A 19,494-nucleotide genomic window follows, 5' to 3' on the forward strand; every position below is an offset into this window, starting at 1 on the left:
CAAAAGAAATGCTCTTTTCAGAAAGGTTCTCTGAATTCTTAGAGCCTTGTTTTAAAAAGCATGGATGTGCTTGAACAAATATTTTAGGAGCCTTTAGTATGGGCAAACTGATGTATTTGTTCAATTCTATGAGTCTTACTCTGTAACAGTTAAAATACTTTGAGTTGTTTTTGAAACAATTTTCAATATAGGATGCACTAATGTGAAAATCTTAGTCTGAAGAAACCCAAATGTTGGACCTAAATGTCCTAGAGCCTCCTTTATATTATCAGAACATGTGAGAAAATCATTGTACTGGTGTCAGTAATCAAAGCTGTTCTTCAGAAAGTAAAACAGATGACACAATGTTCTACAGAAGGAACAACTCCCTTCTTACTGAGTTTTTGAATACTTTTCTGCCACTTCATCTGACTGCAAGAGAGGTTTTGTGCAATACGTCACATAATGTCTGCATAAATAATAAAAGGCAAAACAATTAAAAATTATAAAATATTAGAAATTTTTAAAAATTAGATAATTGGATAAATACATATTCCCGAGATATTAGCTGGGATGTATTCTAAACTATGTGTAAATCTGTTCAAACACATTCAAGACACAGTTAGTGTCTATTTAATTCCATATATTAATATGGAATTATGGCCAACTGCAACATGCATTACATAGAATAATAGGATATCCTGCATTGGAAGGGCCCCACAAGGATCACAGAACCAGAAAAACAGAGAATATGCTGAGCTGGAAGGAAGGGTGCCATCAGGGTCACTGAGTCCAGCTCCTGACCCTGCACAGGACACCCCAGCAGTCACACCATGTGCCTGAGAGACTTGTCCAAATTGTTCTTGAGCTCTGTCAGGCTTGGTGCTGTGACCACTGCCCTGGGATTCCAGTGCCCAACCACCCTCTGGATTCCACAATATTGCTGGAATATTTCAAAAATCGTAAGGAAATAATGTTACAAAAGCTGGTAAATTTGTATAACTCTCCGATTTTGTCGTTTTGGGTAGGGAACTAACATTTCTTCAAGTAGTTGCTTCTCGGCTGAGGGTTAGAAGGTGTAGGAAAGCACACACTTCTGCTAATTATCAAACACTCTAGGAAGTGGGAGACCTAACTAGAATATATGGAGAATCATGTTAGCAGCACCATTTTTTTCTGTGTCTTCATTCCACAAATTATATGGATGAGAGGTCAGGTAATGAATAAGATAATTCTGCTTCCACTCATCATTGGTAATTCTCTTCTGCAATTATATTCACCAACTCAAAATGTAGATTAGGTATTTTTCAATGAGAATGATACCAGTGAGGTTTGACCTTGGTTTACTTTGCACTGGCATTGCATTGACAGGGTTGCTTTATAGACTTTTTTCTTCCCCAAAAGTCTGAGAAATATCTCACATTTATAATTGCTTTATAAATGGGACTTCATCCCACACATATTTTATATGTAGTATTCACAGCATGCAATTCCTTTTACTTGCTTCATCTTACTAACTAACACAGAACAAAATTTCACTGAATTCATAATATTGCTCTGGAACTGATACATTCTGTATATTTACACACCAATATGTTTTATGGAAATGAACACATTTCTTCTCTGGAGCATATTTTCAAACTTCAATTGCTCTTTACTGAAGCCAATTTTTTTTAAAAGCAAAAAAAAAAAGTGCAATGCGTTTCATGTCTATATATTTTTATTCATGCCAATATATTTTCACAGTTGGATAGATTTAACTAAATTAGTAGTTACAGTATTTGTTCAAACCATTGCATTTTTGCTGGCATCTGGTAAGTAAATGTTATCTGGGTTTTTGGCTTTTTTTAGTAATCAGCTTCCACCAAACCATTAAAAACATAAAAACAACGGCGACTTACCTCAACCACTCAAAATTTCTCACCCCAAAGAGCAACAAAAACAAACAAAACCCCAACTCTTCTGCTGCAGCCGCTGAAACATGGTAAAGGGCAATGGAAAAGGGAAATGCAGGCTCTAGTGATGAACTCTGGTGCCCTGATTTCCTCATAGGCCAAGAATGGTGTGCTGAGCAGGGAAATGGACTTTCTGTGATCCCTCTTGGATCTAGGGGTCCTCCACAGGAGGGAAGTTGTGGTGCCACTTTCAGGTGTGGTGGGCCAAATAGAAGCAGTAATTAATTAATTAGTCCTTATTAAGTAAGGAATAGTGCAAGAGGCTGCTATACAGCCAGAGATTTCTTCAAGGCTAGGGGAGGCAGCTGCAGTGAGGTTTTTCTCACAAGAATTTTTCTTTTACTGAGCCTTGTAAATAAATCTCACTTTCCAAATTCCTGTTTTAAATGTGATCATGAGTGATTAGCAGTTTTGTAACTCAGGATAGTATCTCTAATTTCTCTCACTAGCAGCTTGCCTTCTCCTTATTTCCTGTGGGGCTTTTTTAGTTGGTTTTGGTACTCTGCAATCATATTTTGACTACTTCTTCACTACCCCCTAGATTACACAAAAATTTACTTTAAAATATATATTATAGGACATTGCACAGAACAATTGTTTCTAGAGCTATGTTTCCCAGCCTGTAACACTGGAAGTTTCTCTCTCCATAAATTATCTACACATCTTCCACTGTTGGATGAATTCAACAAAACCATAATATTTTGCCAAATCTATGTTTTCCTTGGGTTTGCTCTCCCTAATCACTAACCACTGATGTTATCAAGGAGCATTGTTAAAAGCCATGATTATCTCTTCAGATTTTGCTTGTTTTTCAGGGTAAACTCTAGAGGTACTCTAACCCAACACAACACAGATTGCTCCATTTAGAAGAGGTGGAATTAAGCTGTTGTCTTGGGGTGATTTTATGATAAGTTGTGGAACTTGTTGTTTACCAGTTCAGTGAGAGGAAATACCTGAGGACTCTTTCTGAATCATACTTGGGGATTAAATTATTTTGCTTTGTTTTGCATTAGGAATATTTGTACATATGAATATTTGTCACCTTGGTGAATAACAGGGTAATGCAGAAGAACATTTTTCTGGTTCTGATAAAATGTTTGCCTTCTGCATCTGATTTTCATTTTTTTTTTTTATCTCTTGTTGGTATTTTAGGGTATTACTCTTTATTCTGTTCTGAAGTGTGTTTCCTGAAGAATCTCTTTTGGTCTGGAAGCAATGAAGCTTCTGGCCATGCTGCTCATGAGCTCCAGCTCCACAGACCAATTGCAAAGTTCTGTGTTTAGTTTAGATATCAGTTGCCCCTGGATGTCACAAGATGTGCTACTATGCCTACAGAAACCATGAAATTAACACAGCTGATTTAATCAGGAGAAGTATGACACCATATCTGGCAGTTGTCATGATTTTAATTATACATTTTTCAGATATACAGTTAGTAAAAAAACCCAGGGACTTCTGCTGGGAATTTTTTTCTCTATCAACACATTGCTAGCTCCTTTCAGACCCACCTGAGCCAGAAAAGAATGGCAAGAACCAGTATTTTTGTTTATGCTCCTGACACAGGTGTGACACGATGTCCATGTCACTGAATGCTGGGAAGAAAAGTCTAGCTGGTGTTTTTAAACACTCAGATCAGCTTTTCCAAGTGTAGTAATATGGCAGACTTGAAAACCTCACAATGTACAGACAGGCATTTCATTCCTACACCTGACAGAGTACCCCTTTCTACAGCTTTTAATCACGAAGCTAGGAAGACTCTTGTATCTTTCCTATAATGTTTCCTGGAACAAGACTACAACCAAAAGTATGTCTTGTCAAAAGTACAGAACTATCAGCTGCCATAATTAATGCAAAAGCACTTCAGGAAGGATTACAGTCCTGCCTTAGTGAAGGATTTGTGGGAATTATTTTTTTAATTTCCTCCACCACCAACCAAATAAAAACCCACAAACGTTTATAGGGCAGCCTTAAAAATCATGACTTGATCCTTTCTGTAAGTCTTCTTTGATATTTTGATAATCATTCCCCATTCATTACTGCTGCACCTGCACTGAACCCTAAGAGAACAGTTGTAAAACCTTTGCCCGTTGTGTCTTTTTTCAGGAAGAATAAAAAATCCCAAGTAAAGCAAATATCTATTCATGCTAATGTCTATTCAGACTACAAATGTTTCCCTGTCCTAGGGGACATTCCAGTGCAACATCCTCTGTAGTGTTAACATAACCCTCCAAAGGTATGGAGATGGATGTGATGGTCCTTTGCTTCCAAACCGTACAAATGCTGCTGGAACTTTAAAAGGTAATTCTTTAATTTGGTTTTGTATTTTATGTGAATATCTTTTGAAGACTGGGGGAACTCAGTATAAATCCTGACGCAGTCTCAACTGCTGCCAGGCATAATCATCACTTGCTAATGAACAAAGTGGAGGATATGAGTACAGAATGCATAACTTCCCCGATCCCACTCCTGTGCAAGCTCTTCAAGGTGAAGTTGACAACTGATTGCACTTCCTTGACGATCTGAGATTGTGCCCCCTTCAAAGAAATGAGCTTTTAAAAAGCTTCCCTCTCTTGTAGGTAAGATTATTTCACCACTTATCTCTGCAAAGCTCTTTGCTGTCAAAGGCTGGGACATCAAGGTGGAAATTCAGAGAGTTACAGTGGGAAACATGCTGCATGGTGTTGGAGAGAAAACCTCAATAGGAAAAGGATGGAGAAATACCGGATGATTATAGGCATTTGGGTGCAAGGGAATGCTGCTTTCTAGGGGATAAGGCAACACAATTCCTTCACAGGGTGTTTACAGACAGATCCAGCAATTCAAACCCAGGCACTCTGATTTCACTGAGAGGCTTTTGCAAAAGGCGGCCCATAGGGTACCAAACACCAAACACACAAAGGTGAAGTGTGTGCCTGCCTTCTTGCATTTCTCATGACGGTCAGTGCTTTATCTTTTGGAACACAAGCAATTCCGGACCACGAGCTGAATGCTACCAAGTCCCCCAGGAAACCCTCCAAAGAAAAAACTTTCTCCACGCCACGTAGAGTCCGGACAGCACCGCGAAAAGTCCAGCAAGCTGCTTTATCGTTCGGGGGCCGATCTCATCGCCGCCGCGCTGAAGGCACCTGCACGGGATTCATTCCCACGAGCATGGAGACGCAGCCAGCCCTTCTTTTATCCGCTGTTTTCGGGGAGGAAAAGCAGAGAGAGGAGAAGGGGCTTTAGGCAAGGGCCGGCCGAAGGGGCCGTGTGCCCCGCAGAGCCCCGGGCCGGGCCCGCGTCCCGCGGCGCTGCCGCCGCTTCAGCACCGGCCCTGGACAGCGCCCGCTCCCGCCCCGCCCCCGTCGCTCTCGCCGCCCATTGGCTGCGGCGGCGCCGCGCGGCCGCCCCTCCCCGCGATTGGCCCAGGACGGCTGTCACTCAGCGGCGCGCGAGGCGGGCCTGGCCCCGGGGCACGCCCCTTTGCTTCGTAACGCGGCTCCTCATTGGCCGCCTGGCCTACCCCGGGCAGCGGCTATTGGACAGCGCTCCGCGCCAGTCACGCGCCCGCCTGAGGGGCAGGGCGGGCGGTGAGGGGCGTGGCCTGGCGGGCGGGGGCGTGGCCAAAGGCAGCAGGGCGGGGGCGTGGCCGCGGCGCAGGGAGGGCCGGGGTGTGGCGGGGTGGGCGGGGCTGGGGGCGGGGCCAGGCGCAGAAAGGGGCGGGGCGAGCGGAGGTTGCCCTTGTGTCTCTCGCCGGGAAGCGGCTGGAGCGGAGCGGGAGCGGAGCCCCTGCGCATCCCACCCCTCCCCGCCTCCGCCGCCCCGGGGCGGCACGGCACGGGACAGTCCGGCACAGGCGAGCGGAGAGACGGACGGACGCGCCGGCAGGGACAAGAGGAGCCAGCGGGGGCACCTGGCACCGCTCCGCGGTGGGAACCTGAACCTGCCCAGCAGCGCCGGAGCTAGCGGAGAGAGCCGCTCTTTCCTCCTCCTCCTCCCTCCCCAATCCACCCCCGCGACCCTGGTCCTCCTCCTCCTCCTCCTCACCCCACTGGATACAGCGAGGGAGACACTGCGGCGGAGGCGGCGGCGGCGGCGGCTCCTGCGGGGGGAAGGAAGCGCCCGGAGAGCGGAGCGGCGGGAGGCTGCGGATCTGCGTGCCTGGCGCCCACCCAGCCCGAGGGGAGCCCCCAGGATGCGGCTGAAGCCCGGCGCGCTCCTGCGCTTCTACAGCCTCTGCGGGCTCCTCGTACAAGGTACCGCCTCCTCCCCACCCCTGCCCCACGCGCGGGGAGGGAGGGACGCCGGCGAGGCACCGCCGCGGCCCGGGGCATCCCAGATTTTCCCCCCCACCCCACTGCTGACCCGCGCCCTCCCTCGCCGTGCGCCCCCAGCCTCCCGCTCGGGTAGCGCTATCCAGCGCTGAAGCGCCGCACGGCTGTTAACCCCTCCTGCTCATCCCTCGCCAGCCTCTTCCCGCCCTCCTTCGCCCTCCGCGCTTCTTCCTCCCCCACCTACCCCCCACCCCGCCGCCACCGACAGCCGCTCGTCGGCCCCCGCAGCCGCCCCCCGACTGGCCGCCACCTCCTCGCCCGCCCGCCCGCCGCGAACGTGCCCCCGAAAGTGCGAGTGCAGCCGCAGCAGCGGCGTGCCCGCTGCAACAACATCCCGGGGAATCGTGCGGGCTCCAGCCGTGCCCCCCCGGCGGGATGGGGGGGTGCCCGCGCCTCGCTGCGCCGCCGCCGGCAGCGCGTGTCTGTGTGCGAGGCATCAAATGTGCACGTAGGGTAATCGGATGAGCCGGGATCCCTTCGCCAGCCTGCTCCAGGCGGCTCATCCTGCAGCTAGTTTCCAGACTGGATGTATTCCCCTCTCCCTCCTCCCCGCCGCCGCTCCCCCCCTCGTTCCCGTTATCCGGCCAAGTGGGATGGAGCGGCCGCCGCGCAGGGAAGCCCCGCGAGGTGACCGCCCGCCGCGGCTGCCTGCGGGGGAGCTTCCCCCAGACCTCTCCCGCTCCAGCGGCAGCCGAGCCCGCTGCGCTGCCGCCGGGAGTTTGGCCCCTCGCTCCCGGGATGGCGGCGGTGCCCCCCGGGCACCCCGCTCGGGGGCACCCCACGGTGGGAGCTGGTGTTCGGGGAGCGGGCTGTGGCCCCGCGGGTGCGGAGGGGGCCGGGGAGCCACCCGGCTGCAACTCGCTGGCGGTCCTCGCTCCTCCGGGAGGATGCGGGGAACCGGCGGGGCATCTCCCAGCCCTTCCCTCGCTCGGCGTGCGGAGTGTTTCGGTGTGGGAATGAGAAGCCAAGAGTCGATTAAACTAAGTGGCCTTGTAGATTTTTTTTTTCCCCCCCTTTTATTTTCTTTTTTCTTCCCCGCTCGCCTCCGTCATGCCATTTCACGTCAAGTTTAATATATTTCGCGTTTCACATGGCTGCGTCATGTGTCGGGCGATCTCTCCGGAGGGAGCCGCGGCTGGCAGCCCGGAGCCGGGGGCACAGGCGGCCGCCCGGGTTCCCGAAACACGGGAGCCACATCCCCTGCCACCCCCATGCTCCAGACCCCCCGCGAGTGCCCCCGCTCCGCCTCGCGGGGAAGTTCCCGGCCGAGGACGCGAGAGGGAATGCGAGGGGAAGGGAGTGCGCTGGGCAACTGCGAAGGACGGGTCCGTCGGGCGGATTATTTGTGTTCTTTCCCGATGTTTATGGGTTGCCCGGTACGTCACCGCACAAGGAGCTGCTGTGCTGGTGCTCCGCAGGATTATTTATGGGGGCATGTGCGGCGCGCTGCACCTGGGGGCTGGCTCCTCTGTGCCTTTTACATTTCCCTGTGAATTGTCAATTCATTGCCCTGCAACGGAGCTGGGGGTGGGAAGCCTCTGGACTGACTTTCTGTCACCAATAAAATCGGGGTTGCTGCTGGAGGAGGAGGATTTGATCTTTCCTAAGATGCAATCAGCCGCATTCAGCGCGGCGCAGCTTTGAGAGTAAACCAGTGATTAAAAACAGTGATGTCTTTCACTGCAGTTTAGGGAGCGTGCCAGGCAAAATGTAACTCTGTGAACTGCATCAGGTAAAAAACGTGTTGCAAGAAAAGGGGTGTAGTACAAATCTAACTGTGACTGTGTGAAAATAACCAGACTGGGCCTGTCCTTGCAGATGGGGAAAAGTGATGCTTAACACATTACCCAGCTTGCCCTCTGCGTGTGTAAAACATCTCCCCTCTCTTCAGTTTCTCACACTTTTTTTTTTTTTTTTTTCCCGCTCCTGATTAAAACTTCAATCAGAGATACTTAGGCTTTTTGTGTACCACACTTGAGCAGAGTGTTCTTTCAAGGGAATATAAAGAACCTGTAACACTCAGGCAGAAGTGAGAGGAAGTAATTTCTCCAACCCTTGCTTCCTTAGGTAAAGGGAATCGAGGAGATGAGTAAATATATTCCAGAAGGCCGTCCTTAGTGGCAGCTGTATCCAACAGAATATCAAATTCTTTCAGTTCGCCTTAAAGTGCAACTTCATAAATGTTGTTTTCTTAGTTTCTGCCATTTATTTTGACAGAAGTAGCAGACAGAGTTACCATTAGACACATATCTTGTTGATAGCTTAATAGCTGCATTTAGAAGTAGTTTTTCCTGTTGACTTGATTTACTTCCCCAAACTATATTGTGAAGTGGCTCAATGGATTTATTAGATTCCTCAAATTTTCTGTTTGTGGTCCATGGGACATGCAGGTTTTTCTGTCAGCTCTGATGGGAATAACATCTTTGTCCTGAGGATCGGGAGCACTTCTAAACTGTAATTACTGATGGCTTCTGTTGGTGAAACTGAACCTAATTAAAATCAAGGTGACAAAGAGTCAAGCTGACATGTATCCTGTATGGAAGCTTGCCTTTCTGGCAAGATCTGTGGAGAGACTTGCTGAAGGAATCTGTCCTTAGTATTGATGAAGCATCAGCTGAGGGAAGAGGACATAGAATAATGCTTCTCAGCTTGTGCATGGAATAGCATTAGCAGCAAGCAGTCCCTTCAGAGGGGAGGCAAACAAGAAGTAAAAGAGCCCAGTGTCAACTGCTTACTATAAAAGGGGAGCGATGGAGGTGGGAGAGGGAGTAATAACATGTGGAGCTGGGAAGTGATTTGTCAGCTGGGTTTGGGCACTGTGTTCCTCTGCTCTGCCCTCTCCAGTGTTTGCTGTGAAAATAGTGGGATCTCTGGCTGCTGCTGTCTTTAACTTGTGCGCTGTAATGAGCCTGGAGTACTTAAATTATGTCCCAGGGGTTAACTTGTTGTTTATGTTTAGAGCCAGCCTGACTTTTTTTTTTTTTTTTCCCATTCTGATTGTCTTTTGACTTCATGACTGTAATCTTAGACAAAATTTAACAGTTGTAGGAGGGCATGCTTTTCGAATAACTCAGGTGCTTCATTTGAGCTGGCTTTATGCAACCTGACGAGTAAGCTCGTTACTGTCAAGAGTCACCACGTGAGAAACTGTAACAATAAAAATAGTTCTGCTGGATTCGTAGGACACAGATACAGGTTAGGATTATCCTGGAATTGTAGCTGCTGTAGCCCCCTGCTGTGTGATAATGCAAATGGCATCTAATGCCTTAATGTGCTCGGCTCCGAGAAGGCACTGGATAGTGCCATGTGTGGGAGCGAACGATCCACTTCCAAGGTTTTGCCAACAGTGGGCAAATCTTCTCAGCGTGGTTGCTTCGGACACTTCAAGTGCTTGCAACCTGTCTGCTAATGAAAATGATGTAGGGGCTCTTTAATTTGTCAGAAACTGTGGCCACTGATGCAACAAATCAGCCAAGACAGGTAATTGCTTTCGGGTGAGACTCTTTTCATTAGCCCAGACCTGTTACAAGCAGAATTAAAAAAAAAAAAAAAAAAGTGCAAACAAACCTGGACAAACATGGATATGACTGCTTATGAGATCGTCTAAGCTTATTTCAGATGGAGTTGCTAGACCTTACTCAATATCTTGTGTATTTAGACTTTGTTTTGAATTTTCACTTGGATTTCTGTTAGCAGAAAACCTTGGCAACCCAAGGCTGCCTGCACAGGGGTTGTCTTGACAGCTAGGCGTTCATATGCTAATACAGTGTACAGCGACTCAAATGCATGTAGTTTTAATTCTGTAGGTACTGTGAGGGCATACACAATCACTTAATGAAAGACAGTAGTTTGAGTACAGTCTGTATGTGGAATATTTTAGACACAAGTTGAAACATAAAATTTTTCACTTTACTTGTTGGTGTCTGCCTTTATATGACTTCCATCAATCTAACCAAGGCTTGGTAGGCTTATTAGCTGCTTAGTTCTTAGGCTAGTTCATATTTTATGAATTATTTTGCTTGATTTCTTCATGATATTTTTATTGATAGTCATCCTATAGCGGTTCAGGTTTTGAACGTGAAGTAACTAAACAATCCAGGCTCCCACTGATGGTGTCCCAGAAGCTCCCTGTGGAGTACATGAATAGGGATTACTCACTCAAATATTTATCACTCTTGCACTCAAAGTATTTATCAAGTTTCTACCATCAAATCAACAGTAAACAGTTCTGAAGTTTGTCACCAGAGAAGTAGCTCCATGGAAATGCTGATCAACAAAAGCACCTCTGTTCAAGAACATGCATTTTTCTTGGCTACTTTCCTGTTAGTTTTGTTCTTCTTTTGGTTTTTCTTTTTAATTTTATTTCAGAAATGTAGAACAGTCAATCTGCCTCTGCTTTTAAATTTACTTGTCAGTTGGAATTCCATGATAATGTACTGTAAATGTTTCTAAGTAATAGTTTATTATTATAGAAGCCTTAGTTCTCATGATTTGCTTCCTCATCTGGCCTGATTCTACTATTGACAAAATGTGTTGAATGAGGTTGCCCTTACTCTTTCCACCAATGAATTATTCTCTTAATAGGAGCTATTCTTTTATTATTGGTATGTCAATTGAGGCTTGGATTTTGAGGTGGTTTGGGATTTTTTTTTTTTCTTTTTTTCTCTCTTGTGCATTACAAATGTTGATTAAGTAACTGGTAACAGCAGTTATGTATGGTAAGGAAGTGGACATCAGGTGCTTGCCAAAAGAACAGCAGTATAACCAACCACAGTGTGGTTGACTGAACCAGAACAGTGACTCCTTCTTCATCTGATACTTAAAAATGTAGAAATAGAAGATGTTGTCATTGTCCTCTTAATGTCTTCTCCAAGAGAAAGAAGGATTACTTCAAATCTCTTTTAATTGAGTTGAACAGCAGGCAGAAACTCTCAAAAGTTAGGCCCTCTCAAAACAATGCAGGGTCTTCTGTAGAGAGAATGCCACTGACATGCTTTTTAAAATACATTCCTAAAACAAATGCAGAATGGTAAAACTATTCGACACAGTTTAGCGTGTGTATCCTCTGGGATTGCATCGATATTAAGCATGATTTTAATGAGCATATCCCTTCTTCCCAAGGAGTTTTTAGGTGTATTTGAAAGGAAGAAAGGCAAATATCACGTTCCAATGGCAAGGAATAAATTGTAAAATCATGATTTCTCTCAGGAATTTCCCCTTGAGCAATTATCCTTCTACATAATGAAAACATTTCGGAAAGAACTGAGTATTTTCAGTGAATGTGGCTATCTTCGCAAGGGTTCTTAATGTTGTGGGTTTCTTCTCCTTTTTTTTTCTGAACTTATTTCAAGATCTTTTCCCTTCATTTTATAGGTGAAAATTAAAGACAAAGCCCAAATGTTTGTGGTTTCTCTTATGTAATGCATACTAATCTCAGGATGGATGCTTTAAATATCAATGCATAAGACACTGTTGTAATAGCATCCTAAGGGGGTTGAAAGAAGGAGAGAACATTTATTTCAGTGACAAAACACTGGGGGCTGTGTAGCTGTTCTTCCAGTGCTCTCCTTTTATGCTAGAGTTTGGTGTGTAGGACTTTTTAGCATGTGGAACTTGGAACAGGCACAGAGGGTTTAGTGAACAATGTAGGTCGCCTACCTATTGTCCCATCTCTTTTCCTTTAAATCTGTAAATGTGAAAAATGAAATCATACTTGCATCCTTTGCTAGCCTTTTATTTGCAAAATAGAGATCTTGGGTCCTTTGTAAGTCTTATTTAGGAATGCTTTTGCTGTCTTGACAAGTTTGGGGGTTTTGAAGGAAAGACATTTTCATGTCAACAGTGAGTTGAGTTGTGTTTACTGCTTTGTAGTTTAATCAAATGGCTCTTGGAGAGTGTGAGTGCTTTTATAACTTTCACATTTTAAGTAGCAGCAAATAAATTTTAATACAGTTTTACATTACTATAAATTCGTGCATTTATCGTTTTCTTTCTGTTTTGTAATACTCAGTGTAGATTTATCCTTTTCTCTGAAGTAACTGATAAAGATTATTAACTGTCCATAGGCAGCTGCTCCTCAGTTTCAGAAAAATAATTATCGTGTATGTTCCTCAATGTAAACCCCTAAAGTTCTTTCAGAGCTGAAAATTTTGCTAAGTTTTGTTCATGTGGAGATAAATTCTTGAACTACTCTACAGTTTTTCCTTTGTTCTGTGAATGGAGTTGGCAAGGTTTAGGTTTTTTGTAAAACAGTGTGTATCATCACATATCCAGCATAGTGGTTGTTTAAATAGCTTTGATATTCCCTCTATCATCATCTTTGTGGGAAGGATAGTGCACGAGAGACTGTTTTCTTATGTTAGAGGTAAAAATATCCTGGTGATATTTTAAATCTCTTACATGCCACAAAATTAATGTAACAATTATTCTAATCATGGTTATTCAATTACTGAACTTTAGATGAACGAACCAGAGTCTGCTGCTACATGCAAAGATAATCTGTGACCATTTATGAAGATGCAGTTAGACCTTTATCGTCAATGTATGATGCATTGCATTATTGCTGCTTCTTCTGGGAGAAGCTGAATAGGCAGCACAGCTGTACAGACCCACTGGACTCTAAAAACTCTGTTTTTTCCAGAGTTCAGCACGGGAGATTCAAGAACTGCCACTGACTGACAGCTCTGAAGAGAGTAAGACCAAATTACTTCACAGCAGCAGTTGTAGTAGGCACGGGCACTGTGGTATTTTCTGTCTCTTCTGATATTTATCCCAAACTGACCTACATCTGCTGGATTAACAGTGTAACTTGACCTGCTTTTATTCCTGCTATGCTATAAGGCAGGAAGGCTGTTCTGGTTAGTCCCTAACCAGGGAGAAAGCTGTGCTAGTTGAAACAGAAGTAATCAAATTCATTTTAATTAAAAGAGTATAAAAAGTATGTTCTAGCAAGTTGATTTTATATTTATCCCTTTTCAAGTCTTTTTTTCTTTCCTCAGTGTTAATGTTTTTCTATGTGAGGTTTAAATCTTGGCATGCTAGTTGGTGCTTTATTGTGGTACACTGGAGAGCAGTGAAGAATTCTCCATTGATTTGCACAGTTTATACAGAGAAAGTAAGACTTCATTTGACAAATGAAAACACTTATTTTCACTCTTGAATTTCTTTCAACCGAATGAGATTTTTTAATGTCTTCAAATACACAAAAACATTGAACTGCAGCCATTTGCAAATTGGAGGATAAGTGCAGTGACTAGAAATATTACTCACTAAACTGATTATTAATCAAGGACTAACAAAGTATCCCAAATCTGTGACAGGTCATCAAATAATATACTGAAGTATTCCAGTTATATGAATTCTTTTGTTAACAACCAAGATAATAATAGTGAGAATGAAAGGACTCCTTGTCTTTGGAGGGAACATTAAACTAACATGTCAATTCTCAAATGACATGTGGAACATCTCAGCATTGTAGTTTTCTCTTAACTTTACCATTTTTTAACTTTTCCATTGCAGGTTTCTCATAGTGTTGTTACTGGTGTCTTCGGGCTTGTATCATGTAGCCTTGTAACACTATAAAAAATAAGTGAGATTTGGAGTGATATGGAGGAAGATAGAAGTGCCATCTTATTCAGTGATGATTGTGGTTTATGACAAATTATATTTGTGCAGTCAAAAGGGAACCCCTTCAATTTTAACTTAAAATCAACTGTAGTAAAAGTGGCAGTGTCAAACACTGAGGAGCTTTTCAGAGCTTAAATATCAAGTCAGACAATTGACAGGACATTGTACATTAAAAAAGTGTGTCTCATTTTTTGGTATAAAACCAAATTAGCAGTGAATTAGCTTTAAAGACTGTGCTTTCTCTAAAGGCTGGAGTCCTCAGTCTGACATGTCTTAGGGCATATCTTGACTGCTGCTTATATAAACACAGTCAAGATGGTGTGGTTTTGAGCACAGGCAGGGTATGAGTAATTCAGTATGGGCTAGAACCTTGACGATTTGCTCATCTTATTCAGAACTATTTGCCATTCTTCTTATTATATGGTTGGTTGTTTTTTTTTTTTATCAAGTATGTGGCATTTCTCTCCTCAGTAAATGTAAAGTCTGTGGTTTACAAACTTCTGGTTAATGCTTCTTCTTGGTGTGTAAAATGCAAAATTCATACCGTTTTTAGATTGAATAAATCTCATTCACTCCTTAAAGAATGGTCCAAAGCTCACAAAATTGCAATGCTTTCCTCATAAAATAAGCCTGATTTTTAGAATTGGACCAGAATAAAATGAAAATGTTTTCAGCTTCCTAAGCCATCTTTTTTTTTTTGCAAATTATAAATCGTTACTGTTTTGCTGCATTCTGAATGGTGAATTTGGGAGTCATTGGAAGAGCATATAATCAATAGAAATATATGGGTCATTTGTTTTTATTTATGGTAAATAAAAAAACCTCACTGGCTTGTAGACTTATTTATGGGACTTTCACATATGCTTAGCACATTGGATTAATGTAATTTCAAAATAGCTTGGAATATAACATTGGTTTAAGTGACTAGACTTTTATATATTTTGTGGAAGCAATATATGGGGGCGGGGGAGAAATATTTTTGAACACAAATTCAATGGGATTGCAGAATTTCCCAAGCTGTCTTGGGATTTTGAGAAGAAGAGTTATGCCAGATTTTGTACAGACCTGCTTTTGTCTGTTAGAAAAAGAAGTGCTACTTCTGTTCTACAAAAGGACATTTTCTTCCTGATCTGATGCAAAATGGAATAACAGGAAATCTGGATAAAGAAGGCAGTTGAACATGTGCTGTAAAGGAAAGTCTTTATTTACTGTAATATCTGTAACACAGGATTTGGAAGTGCAGATGCACTTAGTGTTCATTAGACTGTGTCTGTTGCAACCTGAAATATACCAGAAATCCGAACAGGAAAGCAGAATCTAGTAGTCTTTATCATTTTAAGTAAACAAATGAAAAGTTTTTGTTTTAGAATTAATATCACAGGCTTTTTTTTTTTTTTAATTGGTAGTTAAAAACCTATCATTGGGTGTTTTTTTTATAAAGTAAATATCTTCAGAAATAAATTTCAAAATATGTGACTGGCTGTTTGCAGATGAATGCAGAGGAATCTCCCTCTAGGCCTTGTCTGCCCAGGATACCTGCCAAGAAAAAAAAACATTTTTTTTTCCTTCTGCTTGCTGCTTCAAGGCTTATGGTAGGGAAACAGCAGTAGTCCTGCTCTGTATGCATGAGGGATTTGCTTTCTTAAGATTGTGAGGATAAAGGCCACAAATTTGGATCCTGTCTAATCTGTTTACATTGATGTGTCAATTCTGCAAGGGGTGAGCTGTGCCAGGACAGCGCCTCCATGGATGATGCGTGGGGATGTGGCTGGATGGAGGACAGGGCATGTGGACAGCTCCTTTTCTCTAGGAATAAAACATCCTTCTGGAGCTAACACCGAAGCCTTGGCTGTGAAAGAGCAGGACATCTGTGAAGATGAGGCTGGAACACACCCCTGGAGGTTTGCAGGATGCACTGGGACTTTGCACCTGTCTCCTGCTGTGACTTCCCACCTCTTCCTCTCCTCAGAACTGGAATGAAGTGGAAGAAGTGCATTCTGTAGAAGCTGTGAGAGGACATCCTTCTTCCTGCTTGAAGGAGAAAATGCCTGAGAGGGATGTGATAGCAGGCTTAGGATGGCTTTTTCCTCTTTTTTTTTTTTTTTTTTTTTTTTTTTTTTTGTCTGTTTGTTTTCATTTTTGGATTTGGTCAGTCCCTGGCACTGGAGCCTGCCTCCAGCAGGACACCGATTTTAAATCCTTTTTACAGGAGTGGTCATGAACCTCCAGTGTCTTTTGTCCATTCACCGATTTTTTTATTTTTTTTTTGTCAGTAAAGCATGGAAGACTTCCTACAGACATAAGCAGGACAGGAAAAATACGAGAGCTGAAAATACTTCAAAAGTCTCCATAGGAAAACCAGGAATTGGGATGATTTTCTGCAGATGGGTACAAATGTACTGCATGAGAGAATCTCAGCGTAGCCCCATTTAATTTTCCTCATTCTGAGTTAAGAGAAATCAATTGTTTGATTTGAGCATTTCATTCAAATGCAGCTGAAGCACTTTCTAGGTGCAGTTAACTCCCATTTTCTCTATAATGTTGCAATACAAGCCATTTCACTGTAGACTGCAGTATTACCCAGAGTACTCCAAGTATCAATGTCATTTGTGCTGTTTCAATTAAGAGGCTCACAGAAAAGATCCAGTGAAATGTATATTAGTATGAGAAATTGGAGTTGAATTATGAATATCTATGTCAAAACAGGAGATGTCTTCAGAAATACAGTTCCAGTCTTGATCTGAGTGAGAACTTGGGAAATCTAGCAGGTCTAGAAAAATGGAAAACCTGCTCTGCGTGTGTAGCAGTGTGCTTATCAAATTTAAACATTGGCAGCCACGCTACTACAACTTGGGCAAGATGTTTGCATGGTAGGAGTAGGCAGCTTCGTAGGTGCTGCTCTTGCCCTCTGGTCAAATTCTGTATTGTCCCAATGCACACATCACTCATTCTCTGAAAAGGCAATTCTTCACATGAAATCTTTCAGTCCAGCTGACACCTGAAGTATCTACCCCATTTCTGAAAGGCTTCTGCTTGGAGAATAGGAAAGTAACTGTAAAACAACTGTCAGTAAGTTTTTTAAGCACATTACTGAGGCTCTGGGGATGTCTGTATCATGAATATATTTTTTGTATCTGGAGCACGTGTACACACTATAAAGTTTCAGGTTATTGTACAGGGAATCAATAAATACAGTGTTTTGGCTCAATTAGGGAAATAGTCCCAGGAGTAGAATTAAGAAAAGATGAGCAATCCAGCCAGTGTTTCTGGTGCTTCAGAACAAGATTTGTATTATTGCCAGTCTCTGCCATTCTTGTATGTGCAAGTTGTTTTGTGGGGTTTTTTTTTTGTTGATTTTTTTTTTTCCCACAGTATACCCTTGTAAAGCATCTACATCAGATGCTTTAATAACTCCTGACAAACTTGTTAGTATTGTTTCCTGTGGCAGTGTGACAGATTTTATTGCAGAATACACACGCATATGTGAATTTAGATTACAAAAATAAATCAATGGATGATGATATTTGAGAACTTTTAAATAGAGAACTAGGTGGTGCTGTTCTTTCATCTTTGTTGCTTAGCTGAATTCTTAAGTGTGGACTGAGAACACGAGGCTACTACTTTTCAGAAATTAATTTAGCTGGCTTAAATGTTAGATTAAGTTATTGTTTCAGATATCATTGAGAATGCTACTTGAACAGCTAATAAATGCACAATACAACACTTTATGGAAAAGAACTTCTGCATTGAATGAATGGTGTAGTTTTATTCAGCATGGTGATATACTTTATTTTCAGTTAGAGTGACTTTGGAGTTAACTCAAATAACTTTTTAGACTCTATGCTTGCTTATTTTTAGGATTATTTGTTCTAATCAGTTTAGCTTGTTTACATATGTGAACCTTTTTAATCCTTTTCCATTGTTGGTTTCTTAAACACTTTGGGACTAATTTGCCAACAGCACATTGAGATCATCAATAACTGCTGGAAGAAATTTGCTGTAATTCTGTAGTAGCAGTATATAAACCACAATTAATTAAACAAGAAAACCAATTTATTAAGTTTTATTCCATTTACAAAAAATATAAATTTTTAATCACTCTCTTGTCTCAATGCCATTAATGCTGCAATAGGAAATAGTGAAGCTAGATTATAATGAACTGCCTAGAATCGAGATAGTTTTGTTTTATTAGTGTTCAATGTTGCAGCAGAATAATAAATGTCTAATTAGAATCCAACTGCAGTATGTAGCACTTTAGTTAAGAGTGCCTCTCATTGACCACTGCTTAAACTAAAACGTTGAAAGAACAGATGGAAGATAAAGAAATAAGGGGAAAATGTACTTCTGCACTGGAAAAGAAATGAAAATGTGCTCTGGCTAGGTCAGAGTTATAAATGTGTTTGCTCTAAGTATTTAATTACTTATTCAAAAAATAAGCTGCAGCTGTTAATGGAGGAGTGTGAAAACACTTTTTCATGGAATTTGTTTCCCTTATTCCTTCTAAACTGCTGCAATACAGAGTGGAATCTGAAACAGAAAGTTAGGTTTGTACTTTATGCTTAATAATGAACAATCAAAAATGCTTTTACTTACACAAATTAGACATTTAGTCAAATGTCCAAATAATAGCCATACAATTGCCAATTCATATCTACCAATGTTAAAAGCAATAATTCATTTCATGTTGATTTTTGTGAGATGTTAGTGTCACAGGACTAGCTATTCCAATGTTTGAAAATCACCAAAAGATGTTTCAATATATTTTTGAAAACGGGAAGAAACCCAGAACAACTCCAATTCATAAAGAATTAAAAAAAAAAAAATAAAATCCAACAAAAAACCCTTTTCATTCCTGACAAGCAAATATTCTTCGTTCTGAAGCAGGAGTCACATTTTATTATGCTCTGTGTGGTAATGGACTTTGTACAGTGTTTTTGGTTTGTACCATTAAAAACTATTAATGAGAACACACTGCCAGAGTTACTTCAGTGCTTAGCACTTGCTTATTGCAGAATTGCATCTCCAAGATAGTGGTTCAATTTGCATGGGTTAGCAGAATATTTCCTTGTAAAAGGGGTGTGTTTAATAGACTTAAGTGTTCCTGACTGTAATTGGGTACAAGTGTGCAGAAGATTTCTGAATGCATATTATAAATGGAAAATGATCAAACCAGTTACCTTCAGAAGTTTCTGCTTTCTCCTACAGCCCATTGTTTGGCTGTGGATTAGCACATACTCACAATTATTGCAAGCACTTAATTTTTGCAGCATTTCCCTCAGGAAGTGTTGGACCCCTGAAGCAAGTCCTGCTATGTGCAAGTGTCCTCCAAAAGAAATATTTGACCTGAAAGATAATTTATTATAAGTAGTTACTTCTTTTCAAGTGTTACGATTCAAAACCACTAAAATTGATCGTTTATGTGCTGAGTTGGAGGTGGGTTATCAATAAATAAATGAAGGACCACTTAAAGTCTTTCTGCACCAGCCCACTCCTTTCAAAGCAGCTAAGCATGAACATGTGAAGGAGTGAGGTGTTAGAACCAGAGCTGCTGTTGTTTTACTGATTATTCTAAGTTATAGATGCTATTTTAGAATCTAATTTAAGCCTGGTGCACTGAAAAT

At 42.3% G+C, this 19,494-nt stretch overlaps 1 protein-coding gene and 1 long non-coding RNA gene across 4 annotated transcripts in view; one reads left to right on the top strand and one right to left on the bottom strand.

The window, feature by feature from the left end:
* Window positions 1-1,681: 1,681 nt before the first annotated feature.
* LOC148224630 (uncharacterized) lies at window positions 1,682-6,171 on the bottom strand. The gene is made up of 2 exons (XR_015800425.1): window positions 5,961-6,171; window positions 1,682-5,115 (listed from the first exon to the last, which is right to left on the bottom strand). It is a non-coding gene; the product is annotated as an uncharacterized LOC148224630 (long non-coding RNA).
* Window positions 5,629-19,494, top strand: part of CADM2 (cell adhesion molecule 2) — a 564,993-nt gene continuing 551,127 nt past the window's right edge. Inside the window, exon 1 of one of the 3 annotated variants that reach the window (XM_088157837.1) lies at window positions 5,629-6,169. In XM_088157837.1, coding sequence (XP_088013963.1) covers window positions 6,109-6,169 — 61 coding nt within the window. In that variant the 5' untranslated portion in view covers window positions 5,629-6,108. The remainder of the gene's footprint in view (window positions 6,170-19,494) is intronic. The other 2 variants (XM_088157839.1, XM_088157838.1) reach the window with 2 other exon arrangements.

This window comes from Sturnus vulgaris, chromosome 2, assembly GCF_052056855.1.
Source record: "Sturnus vulgaris isolate bStuVul1 chromosome 2, bStuVul1.hap1, whole genome shotgun sequence".
Lineage (NCBI taxonomy): Eukaryota > Metazoa > Chordata > Aves > Passeriformes > Sturnidae > Sturnus > Sturnus vulgaris.